The sequence below is a fragment of the Plecotus auritus genome (genome assembly GCF_963455305.1).
Source record: "Plecotus auritus genome assembly, chromosome: 2".
Taxonomy (NCBI): domain Eukaryota; kingdom Metazoa; phylum Chordata; class Mammalia; order Chiroptera; family Vespertilionidae; genus Plecotus; species Plecotus auritus.
In genome coordinates, this window is record NC_137771.1 from 144,012,523 (window position 1) to 144,025,596 (window position 13,074).

General features: G+C 35.6%; 1 protein-coding gene across 3 annotated transcripts in view; it reads left to right on the top strand.

The window, feature by feature from the left end:
• EPHA6 (EPH receptor A6) overlaps nt 1-13,074 on the top strand; it is a 1,057,231-nt gene that overhangs the window by 477,375 nt on the left and 566,782 nt on the right. For all 3 annotated transcript variants that reach the window (XM_080654948.1, XM_080654950.1, XM_080654949.1), the window contains one exon: nt 10,291-10,626. In XM_080654948.1, the coding sequence (XP_080511074.1) occupies nt 10,291-10,626 (336 nt within the window). The remainder of the gene's footprint in view (nt 1-10,290; nt 10,627-13,074) is intronic.

The following is a 13,074-nucleotide window of genomic DNA, read 5'->3' on the forward strand; positions in this document are numbered from 1 at the left end:
AAGTATTATTACTAAAAACACAAACAAAACCTTGATCATATTTCCACTTCCTCTACCTAAAGTCTTTCAAAGCCCAATATTGTAAGAGTTAACTCAAGGACATATATAGTCTAGCCCTGGCCTGTCTCAACCTCTCCAACTTTAACTACATTAGGGTCTCTCTCAAATAGTCCTAATACACAGTTGTACCAGTGGCATACTTCAGAGTTTGGGTCTTCTTGATTTTTAAAAATTCATGTGTGTGTCCATCTGGCATGGCTCAGTAGTTGATCGTTGACCTATGAATCAGGAGGTCACGGTTGGATTCCCTGTCAAGGCACATGCCTAGGTTGCAGGCTTGATCCCCAGTTTGGGGCGTGCAGGAGGCAGCTGATCAAGGAATCTCATCATTGATGTTTCTATCTCTCTCTCCCTCTTCCTTCCTCTCTCAAATCAACAAAAAATATATTTTTTAAAAGTTCATTCTTTTTTGCATTAACTGCAAAATATACAAAGAAATTATAAGAAATTTAAAATAAAATACTGAAATGTTTTCTCCAGTTTCTTAATCTACTTTATAAACTCTTAACTTTATTTCTCAGGTGACTCATTAATGTATGTTCTATGCTTTAAAGGATGAGCTGTGGGGGACGCTCCACAATATCAAGTCTGGATCAATTAGGGCAGGAGACCCTACTGCCTGCCAAGTCTGTTATCAAAATAACTGTCTAAGGCTTTTCCAGGCCAGAAGGGAAATTACTGAGGTTGAAGAAACAGAGGAAAATAAGAGTTACTAAGAAAGTGCTTGTCAAGCAGAAAAGGCAGAAAGCATGAAAAGGTCAAGAGAAATGAAATGAGGGTTTATATATGGATGCATGAAAAGTTAGACAAAATATAATTCCACACTCATAGCATTTCTATTTTGATGTTTCTCTTGTATTTAAATCCGTAGAATTTTTTAAAGCTACTGAACAAGTCCTGGAAGATTAATAGATTAAACAAACATTTGTGTTACCTATTTAGAAAAGTTCAAAAAATAAAATGTCACTCATATAGGTATATAATTCTAATGCACATCAGAATTTCTTTTTATTTTTTTTTTGTCATTTAAATATGCAGTCAAGTACCTTCTGTGTAAAAATAGTATTTTCAAACTTCATGCTTAATACAAGACAAATATCATGTCTCTGTTTCTTTGTATGTGATATACAATAACAGTGATTGGGATGAAAGTGTAAAAGTTGAATTTACTTTTGCTCTAAGGCTAACATTGAAAACATGGCTTCTTTATTGCTGGAATAATTGGCCATCTAAGAAAGTCATTATTCTGTCACTCTTATTTTGAATAGAACAGATAGTGTGCTGACTGTAGCAGGAGAGATGCTCTTCATTTCTGCTGCCCTACTTAGGAATCCCACTTCTCGGTGGGTACAGGTACCCCTGCTCTACTTGCTATCTCTTCTTTTTCCCCATCTCTTAGAGACTTCACCCCCTCTCCTAAGCACATTTTGCAAGGAGAAAACCATTCTGGTTCCTTGCTTTTTCATCTCACAACTAAAATACAAAAGTGCAATTGATTGTTTACGTGGTTCATTGCAAACCCAGTGTAGCAGCCACAATTTTACCAAGGCCGAAATAGAAGTTGTAAAGATGGATTTTATTACTGTTAGCAGGGTGTGCTATATTCTTGACTTGTCTTTTTATAGAAAATAACTCTAAATATTCACTCCATGTATTGCAATGGTTTTTATTTTTAAATTAAAATGACCTTTACATTACAGAATAGATACCGGTATGTAATGAATCCGTTTCCCTAATACAGATCACTCATATAAGATGTCACTTGAACTTCGTAGAGTTTCCTAAGCACAAATACTTTAATTTTTATTTCAGTGGAGGATCTTTTACCCAATCACCTGGGAGAGGTTCCTCTATAGGAAGAGAATATTAATGGTCCTTCTGCTAACGCTAGAGAATTGAGTTACCACTCTGGAGAACTGGGTTACCGCTTGCTTCCAGGGTGAATCTGTTCTTGCCCTCTGCAGTTGGAACTCAGAGAGAGTTATCCCTTTCAGTATCAGCAGCTTGTACGCAACAGACCATTTACCAATAAGCATGCATAATTGGAAAGAGAGGGTTCATAATTATCCCCACGACGTTACACATTTTGATAGTGCTTGGTCTCTTCATATTTCTCTTTTCTATTTCTAATGCATGTTTAACTCAAGCGGAAAGGGATTTTTGTAGGTGTGCATGATTTCTCCTTTTTCATGATATTATGAAAAAGAGATCATTTTTAACTCAGAAGACACAAGGCCAGCCTTCTAATTATTTCATTTGTATTTTAGTGTGTTTTTATCATACCTATGGTTTTGCTCTTTAACTCCTGATATGCACAGCTATAATACATTTCAGTAATTCTTACAATTAGTTATTCTATGGGTTTGGTGCTCTTTTATGCATTGATGAGGATGGTTGATAACTATTTTTTTGGAATTTTCCCAAGGTAAACTTATATCCATTCTGTATAGCATAGACATTTGGGGCCAAAGTATTTACTTTGAAAGTTTTTGAGTATCTACAGAACTATATTTTAAGTTTTTCTTTCTTCCCAAGGGATAGATAGGGTGGCTATCCATTTTGTTATGAATCATTATTAGTTCATCATGATCGTGATGATATAAATATTTCATTTTGCTTCTCAGATTTCAAGCCATGTGGGTCAGGCTCTTGCAAAAAGTATAACCTTGAACTCTGCTCTACGACATTTGTCGAATTTTACACTATGTAAAAATTAATTCTTGAAAGATTGCATAAAGCCATGCATTATATTCATTCCCTTTGTAAAAGCAGATATTGCCTTTGGTTCAGTCTGGACCACAGTAGACTTGTGTACGTGAATACAGATATTTCAGTGTAATATGTAATTTGATAAGCATCAGTCACTTCTATAAGATAGGGATACTAATAACTACCCTATAGATTTATTATGATAATAGAATTAAATAAGTCATGTGAAATGTTAAGTACATTCTTTAGAAAAAAAAAAAGAGTGCTTAAAAATGTTGACTATATTTCTGAATACGTGCCTACAAGGTATAAAAGTTCTCAGTTCTGACTGAGGACAAAAGGAGGGTGTCACAAAGCGGGTAAAACCTAAATTGGACTGGTTTGTCAGTTGGTTCATACATCGTCTTATACACAGAAGGTGGCTGGTTTGATTCCAGTCAGGGCACATACCTAGGATGCAGGTTTGATCTCCAGATGGGGCGTGTGTGTGTGAGGCAACCTACATCTCTATCTCCCTCCCTCCCTCCCTCCCTCCCTCCCTCCCTCCCTCCCTCCCTCCCTCCCTTCCTCCCTTCCTTCCTCCCTTTCTCCCTCTAAGGTCAATAAACTAAAAAAATAAAAAAGAAACAGCATGTGCAAAGGATTGAGATGTAACAAAAGGGAGCATGAGGCAAAGGGATGGGCCTGGATATGAAAATTCTTGTAGACAAGATTGAGTTTAGGTTTTATTCTGAAGTGAATGTTATTTTATCTATTAGATTTATTTTTTTTTCTTTTTCTTTAACTATGAATTTTAGAAAGAATGGAGAATCTAAAATTAATTATCTAAATTGTCATTAACAGTATTATGAAAACATTAATGGAAAACAAGTCTTAATTTTAGACATCAATTTAGTTACTAAAGAAGGTGCAAAATATTGAAGAAAATGAGACTATACAAAAATGGAATACAAAATGAGACTATACAAAAATGGAATGCAAAAAATTTAAAGTGCACATGCTTCTGCTTATTTTGAGCATATTTATTTTGAAAATTTAATTTTCAATTGCTCTTCTGTAAATAAAACTCTTTTAAATGCTCGAAGATAACATTGTTAAAAGGAATCTGTAGTAATAAGGCAATAAATTGCTCAATAATTTGTATGTCTTCAAAATTTGTATGTGACTATACTTTCTAAACAAAGCACTATAAAATACTTATTGTGTTTATTTAACAGATCTTCTTCGTCTCTAGGATGAATGCAATGTGGTATTAAAAAAATATAAACATAAAAATCCTAGGTATTATCCTACCACTAATATACTACATAATCTTGACATAAACATAGTACTTACCTGGGCCACAGTTCTTTATCTGAATAAATTGATTTAGTTTCTTCTTACCCATGGAGCACCAGTTTTATGATTACTTGTCATCCATTTCCAAATATACAAACATTTTATGAACAAAATTTATAAATAGAGTACAAATTGGTTTAGAGAAAAATAATACAAAATTCTGCTTATAGATGATCCTATTAAATATACTTTTCAGAAATTATATAAAGAAGATATTCTGTTAGCAATATGGACATGGATAAAAGTTAACATAATAATGATTATACAAATAATAAAATGACTTTTAGATTTTTAAATTATTTTTATATGAAGAGCTGACAACATATTTTATTTTATTTTATTTATTTATTTATTTATTTTTTCCTATTGCCCCTGTCCTCTTCAGTCTGGGGCCTGTTCCCTGTAGTTTCTCTTCAGTGTGGCTTTATTCTGGAAGAGAGCTTTGAGTATTTAGTTTTGAGAGTTTGTAGTGACTGGAGTGTTCTATGCCCTAAAGAGTTTATTATGAACCCTTTCACTCACATTCTATTGTAGTGAGAAGAACCCATTCCTTTTTATATACTTTTCTCAATTTTGCCTACTGTGCTATATATAGAATCCCTGTTGGTAATTTTGGAATTCTTTTGTTCTGTAGAAGGGCAAATGCCCTATTAATTATCCTCTTCTTTGTTCTACCCACATAGATCTATTGGTGGGTTGTTCCCACCTTCTTGTATTTTGGAATATTGTGCATGAGGTTTTGATTTTGCTATTTATTTATTTATTTATTTATTTATTTATTTATTTATTTATTTATTTTATTGTTTAAAGTATTACATATAGTAGTACATATATTTCCTTTTTTTTCCCCATTGACCTTCCCCCGCCTACCCCCTGTCGCATGCCCTCATTCCACCCCCCCCCCCTAAGTGTCTTGTGTCCATTGGTTGTGCTTATATGCATGCATACAGGTCCTTTGGTTGATCTCTTTCCCCCGTCCCCAACACTCCCCAGCCTTCCCCCTGTAATTTGACAGTCTGTTCGGTGCTTTACTGCCTCTGTATCTATCTTTTTGTTCATCAGGTTATAATGTTCTTTATGTTCCATAAATGAGTGAGATCATGTGGTATTTTTCTTTCATTGCCTGGCTTATTTCACTTAACATAATGCTCTCCAGGTCCATCCATGCTGCTGCAAATGGTAAGAATTCCTTCTTTTTTATAGCAGCGTAGTATTCCATTGTGTAGATGTACCATAGTTTTCTAATCAACTCATCTGCTGATGGGCATTTAGGCTGTTTCCAAATCTTAGCTATGGTGAATTGTGCTTCTATGAACATAGGGGTGCATATATCCTTTCTGATTCGTGTTTCTAGTTTCTTGGGATATAATCCTAGAAATGGGATTACTGGGTCAAATGGGAGCTTCATTTTTAGTTTTTTGAGGAAACTCCATACTGTTCTCCACAGTGGCTGCACCAGTCTGCATTCCCACCAGCAGTGCATGAGGGTTCCTTTTTCTACACATCCTCACAAGCACTTGTCGTTTGTTGATTTGTTGATGATAGCCATTCTGACAGGTGTGAGATGGTACCTCATTGTCGTTTTGATTTGCATCTCTCGGATAATTAGTGACTTTGAGCATGTTTTCATATGTCTCTTGGCCTTCTATCTTATTTTGAAAAGATTCTATTTAGGTCCGTTGCCCATTTTTTTATTGCATTATTTATCTTCCTTTTATTATGTTGTATAAGTTCCCTGTAGATGTTGGAGATTAAACCTTTATCAGTGATAACATTTGCAAATATGTTCTCCCATACAGTGGGCTTTCTTGTTGTTTTGTTCATGGTTTCTTTTGCTGTGCAAAAGCTTTTTATTTTGATGTAGTCCCATTTGTTTATTTTCCCTTTAGCTTCCATTGCCCTAGGAGCGGTATCGGTGAAGAAATTGCTTCGGCATATGTCTGAGATTTCTCTGCCTGTGGATTCCTCTAGTATTTTTATGGTTTTCAGTCTTATGTTTAATTCTTTTATTGATTTTGAGTTTATTTTTGTGTATGGTGTAAGTTGGTGATCTAGTTTCATTTTTTTGCATGTATCTCTGACAACATATTTTAGTAGATTATTAGAATAACTGTCCTTTTCCTATGAAGAAGTACAGTCTAGTGATATACTTCTTCATTTGTTCCTATGTATTTATCTTTCTTTAGTAAATTCTTTAATTTACTTATTTGCAAAAGTGTTTATCTAAACATCTCTAGATGGCTCAATATTTTTTAATGTCACTTTAGCATACATTAACATGGAAATATTTTTCTCTCATTTATAAACTCATAGGTATAAAAAATTGCTTTTTATTAGAAAATAGTATAACTACCTTTATTGTCAGGTAGTAACTTAAAAACTGGTAAAATTTAGCTTTATAGGCAATAGCCTGTCATGATTTGATATCCTCAGTTATTTGGATCAAATTTTTATTTGAATGACATTGTTCTTAAGGTTAAAAATGCATCTGCAAACCACAATTAGCTATAGAGTTCATGGGCAAATAGTCACTCTTCAGTCAACATGAAAAAGACCCTATTTGTTTTTTAGGTATATTTCTATAATTATAAACATGAGATATAAATCTACAGCAATCAATATAGTAACTGAAATATGACACTTTTTCATATGTCTCTCTGTTGGCCTTTAAGAGTATTCTGCCGAATGCTAGTATTTCTCCAAGTGTTTCTTGGAAAATAAGACCGTATGAACAAATGTTTGGGAAATGGTGGATTCAACAAAGTGAAGCAAATTATTTTACTTTTGTTTCAGTGTCAATCTGCCAGAGGAATCTTAATTTGAGTGCTGAGCTTATTATTTTGTGTAATATCTCATGGGACTAAAGATATTGCACAGGATATATTTTGGAAAATACCTGTTCAACTTAAAAACATTTTACATGGAAAAACTTAAATGAAATAATACAAAACCATAGTCCACCTGCCCTCTGCTACTGTAAGCAGAAGATGGGGGCTGCAAGGCCAGGTGCTTTCTTGGGAAGGGAAGAGACAGGGCTGCCACAATCTTCTATTTGCTTTACTATTAGAGTACTATTTCTTTATTCTTTAAAAGAATCCAAATAGAAGCAACAACAAAAGAGGAAAGAAGATTGAAAATATATTTTCTAGTATACTAGTAAAAATAAAATTGTAGTTTTTATGTAAGGTTTATTATATGATGAGCTTAGAAAACAGCTATTTGCAAATCAGAATAATTGCCCTTTTCCTATGAAGTCATTTTGGAGGGTGAAGATTGCTTTTCTTCTATGTGAATTACTTGATTTTTTTAAAGAAAAAACAAACATGAAAATAAGGAAATCCCTGAAAAATTTCAATACAGATGTCTCCAAAAGGGTTATTGCTCCTAGGAGATCTCCCCCCCCCCCCACATGTATCACATAATCTTTGTATAATTCATAAATGATAACAAAGCAATCAGGCCACATTCATAAAAGTCCAGTGACACATAATTTAGTTGAATCTGAGGATTAGAATTAATTGTCTCTCTTTGTTCCAAGTTCTAAATCTTAGTAAATGATTCACTACATGTCATTACAGCTTAATATTTGCATGAAATCACAGTTTAGCTGGCACAATTTAACAGCAATTAAAAAGCTATTTAATCGTCATGCAAATTGATATGAGGACCCTTGAGTAAGAAGGGTATCTGCCTTTTTTTTTTTTTAAGTATCTCCAAGCGGACAGTCATATACTTGCAGACACCCATAACATAATTGATAACATTCTTCCTATTCAGGGAAATATAAGTGAATAATAATTCATGTTCTCCATTATAAATAAGACAAAAGAGCAACAATATGAATATGCCATCTGTAGGAAGACATTATTATGGTAATGATAATGTATCTTTATCTCCCAGGCATAAGTCTAGTTTGGAGGTAAAAGCTACTTGTCCCTGTGCTCTAGTTTATAATCCCTTCCATATCTTCCTTTCTGAAGGCAGACATTTCTGTAGCTCTCTGGAACATAAAATGCATAAAGCAACTTATGCAGAAACCTTTTAGAAAAACTAACCATCTCATTTCTAGGTCTAGATGGCTGAGGCCCCTACCCATCATATTGCTGATATCAGGATCCAGCAAAATGAAAAAGGAAAATAGCCCTGGCCAGTTTGGTTCAATGATTAGAGCATCGGCCTGTGGACCAAGGGGTTCCGCATGTTCAATTCCTGGCCAAGGGCATGCACCTGGGTTGCAGGATACCCTTCCTGGTTGGAGCATGTGCCGGAGGCAACTGATTGATGTGTCTCTCTCTTATCTGTTTCTGTCTCTCTGTCTCTCTCCTTCCCTCCCTTACACTCTTTCTAAAAATCAATGGAAAAAATAGCCTCAGGTGAGGATTGGCCAAAAAAAAAAAAAAAAAAAAAAGGAAAATATATAATAACACTTCTTATATCTCAAACCCAATACACAGTCATGTAGATTATGGCTAATGTTCTGCTACTCTGACACCGTCCATATAACAGATCTCACTGAGGAGTTCCCTGTCCTCATTAAGGACATTCCCTCCACGAACACTCTTTTTTAAAAAGATTACTTCATGGTGGCCAAGACATGGAAGGAACCAAAGTATCCTTCAAAGATGATAGGATAAAGAAGATGTGGTACATATATAAAATGGGAAACTACTCAACCATAAGCAAAGGTGAAATACTGCCATTTGCAACATGGATGGATCTTGAGAATATCATGCTAAGTAAGATAAGTCAGACAGAAAAAGTCAAGAATTATTTTATTATTCTGTTTATGTGTGTCTTTATCTAGCCATTCAACTAAAATATAAATAACAAGAAAGCATGAATATCTATCCCGATCACACTATAAATCCAAGATCTCGCAGATTATCTAGCACACATAAGAGTCAGTAAAAATTTTATTTAGTGAATGAATGACTGTAATCCAAAAGAAGCCTATATTAAAACTTGAATTTCTTTCTGAGGAGAGAATGTTGCAGAGAAATTCCTTCCCAACTTCTAAGCAAATGCACTTCATTAGCAGAAATTTCAAAAAATTCTTAAAAATAGATCCTCTGAAAATTAGCAGGAATGTTATTTCACTAGTTATTTATGCAAAGAATTATTTTTCAAAATATATATTATAAGCATAATCTCACAAAAAGGATTCTTTGGTATTTCACATATAACACATAGTGCAGTGTTTGGCACCTAGTAGAACTTGAGTTAATATTTTCCAATAAATATTATACTGAAGTTTGAAGGACTCAGATAAGAGTAAAAGATTATTTATACAACTTTAAGAAAGGGCTGGAAGAGTTAAAGGATTTAAGTATGGAAAAAGAGTGAAAAGGAACACTGAGGAAACATACTCACCCACTCCTTGGGACCAACTTGGTTTATGCAGAGTCTTGATGACAAATATGAGGTTGTGTGGGTCTTTTTATCAGCTTTTAAGAAGACACTTGTGCTTAATAAAGTTAGTCTCAATAAAAGTCTAGTCACCATTTCTTATGTGCTTTTTGTCTTCCAAATAATGCTTTTATCCCATGAAACTGGCAAGGCTCTAATAGAAACCTTTCTCCTGCCTCCAGTTTCCCTTTGTCTTCCTCTTCTTCCAAACTTTCTTTTCACCCTAAATTTATGGTCATTTATTTTCAACCTGTGAGAAACAGATACTTAGGGATTGTCAAAGGTAATGAATGGTAGTTTTATTTACATACCAAGCATAGTATGAAGACTGAAGGACTGAGTACATGAATATACATGCATTGTTATAACTTATACTTATGTTAATATTCATTTTTAAATTTTTTAAAATGGTGAAGTAATTATTAAGATGTAATTAAAACCTTCACATAATTTAAAATAATGTTTTATTATTATATATTTTCAATCACCAAATTAAAAAAATATATAATTGCCATATCGTTTAGAGATTTTCAGCTTTTTATATTAAAATACATAAATTCAAAAAGTTAGATTCTAGACTATCTTCACCCCTAAAGATTCCTTTCTTACTGGACTTAATCAGATGTTATTAACCATATGTTCTTTATGGTTCCCATCAGAGAAAGAGCTCAAACTAATATAAAAGACCAATAAGTGTTTATTGATGAAGTTTTCAAGTTAGCATTATTAATTTATTGTCCTATACATGTACATTTGTTTTTAATTGCTTTTCTCTAGGGCCACCTTCAGCTCCTAGGAATGTGGTTTTTAACATCAATGAAACAGCCCTTATTTTGGAATGGAGCCCACCAAGTGACACAGGAGGGAGAAAAGATCTCACATACAGTGTAATCTGTAAGAAATGTGGCTTAGACACCAGCCAGTGTGAGGACTGTGGTGGAGGACTCCGCTTCATCCCAAGACATACTGGCCTGATCAACAGTTCCGTGATAGTTCTTGACTTTGTGTCTCACGTGAATTATACCTTTGAAATAGAAGCCATGAATGGAGTTTCTGAGTTGAGTTTTTCTCCCAAGCCATTCACAGCCATTACAGTGACCACAGATCAAGACGGTAAGTGCCACTGCTCTTCTCTCAAAACAGACTCATAATCCCCCTCTGATGCATAACATCCTATATTTACTAAAGTGCAATTGTATACTCTATACACCACAGAGGTGATTTTCTGGTTGTTGTTTCTTGTACTTTCCTAAGGTGCAGAAAGATATTTTTGATGTTTCTTCTTAGTAGTATGTTAATTAGATACAGTGCTTCTCTCTGTTGTTTATACATTTATGTTTTTATATAATCCTATATAATCCAATATATCTTAATGTGTCAGTTCATATTACTAATGAATGTTAGACATAAAAATATTAAATGAATAGAAATTATGTTGCCCCATTTATGCTGCCATCCCTTTTCCATAAATAAAGCAAATAGTAAGATTTTATGTTAATTATAATTTATATCTATATAGTGAAAAGATTTTAGTCTACATACTTAACCATGATCTACTCTGAAAAGAAATAGCAAAAAATTCCAGAATATGTCCAAATGCTGCTATTTAGGTGCAGTTTGTAAAAAGTAGTAAAACTATATATATATGTATTTTTTAAATCCAGTTGCTTTCAGTTAAATGTTCTCTTTATAATGCTATAGATTTTTACCGCAACATAGTTAGGCACAAATACTCCTATAACTTTTTATATAAGTGTGTATTCTCTTCAATTCTTCCATAATAATTTATTGCAGAGTAATAAAGGAAAAGCTTCAGAGATTTTAAAAATTCCATTTGAGAAGCATTCATAAATTATGTGGATACACAAATAATTCTCTTATGGAAGAAAGCATTGTTGTATATGAATATACATATGAAACAAATTTATAAAGATAAAACTATGTGCATACACTGTATTATACAGATGCCATAGACTAGGGGCTTGAACAACAGAAATTTCTTTTCTCACAGTTCTGGAAACTAGAAGTCTTAAGATCAAGGTGTCAGCAGGGTTGAACTCATTCTGAAGCCTCTCTCCTTGGCTTGTAGATAGCCATTTTCTCCCTGTGTCTTCACATGGTCTTTCCTCTGTGTGTGTCTGTATCCGAGACTTAAAGACCCTGTCTCCAAATATGGTCACATTCTGAGGTACCAAGGTTAGGACTTAAACATATGGATTTTAGGAGGATGCAGTTCAGCCCATAACAAGCACTAAAAGCAACATATATTGATATCTATCTATCTATCTATATAAAGAGGTAATATGCAAATTAGCCGGGACCCCATAACAGTCACAACTGGCTCAGAAGGAGGCTGTGTGCACAAATGGCGGGAGGGGACTGCGTGCACGGTGAGGCATGGCATGGCTAGAGGAGGCCTGCAGTGAACACACACACAGGGGGGTCTGCCCAAGCCGCTGCGGCACGGCTAGAGCAGGCCCAGAGCAGACACACATGGCTCGCCAGCAATCCCGCCTCTGCACGTGAGCTGCAGAGGAAACACCTTTTCTGACCACTCATTGGCTGAGCTCCCTGTACGCCACTCGCAGTGTTCTTGGTAACTTGGGTAATAAGAATCTAAGAAGGTGATCTAGGGTTTTTCCACCTCACTCCTGGAGGAAAAAACTAAGGTCTGCTGCTGGAGGGGCTAAGAAATGTCATATCCTACCCTAGCCAGTTTAGCTCAGTGGATAGAGTCTCGGCCTGTGGACCACAGGGTCTGGGTTCGATTCTGATCAAGGGCATGTACCTAGGTTGCAAGCTCCTCTGTGGCCGGGGCCCAGGTCAGGGCTCATGCAGGAGGCAACCAATCAAAGTGTCCCTCTCACATTGATGTTTCTCTCTGTCTTTCCTTCTCTCTTCCATGCTCTCTAAAAATCAATGGAAAAATATCCTCGGGTGAGGATAAAAAGAAAGAAATAAAGAAATGTCATATCTTATGAAGGAGACATCTTGAAAATGCCTAAAGAAAGATGTCATTTTTTCATGGTGAAGGGACTGGAGTCCATGTTGATGAAAACAATGTTGGCCGCTGTGGCGGCTGGCAATGGCAGCAGCAGGGTGATGGGGTGGTACCTTCCCCTGATCAGTCCAGTCGCCTCCCGCAGAGGAAGGCCTGACTGTGGCCTTCAATAGGACATCCCTGAGGGCTCCCAGACTGTGAGAAGGGGCAGGCTGGGCTAAGGGACCCCCCTCCCCAGTGCATGAATTTCATGCACTGGGCCTCTAGTCCTATCTAAGAAGAGAGTAATATGCAAATTAACCATCACTCAGCTACATCCACAAGCCATGCCCACCAGCCAATCAGGAACGGGTATGCAAATTAACCTAACCAAGATGGCTGTGGCCACGGAGCAAGCAGGAGGCTTGGGTTTCCCCAGCAATGGAGGAAGCCAAGCTTTCCGCATACCCTGGCCAGCCGTGGACTCCACTCAAGGCTACAAAGTTTCAATTATAGAAGATAAATAAATCCCAACAAAAATGGCAGCAGCCACGGAGCTGGAGAGAGCAGGAGGCTTGAGT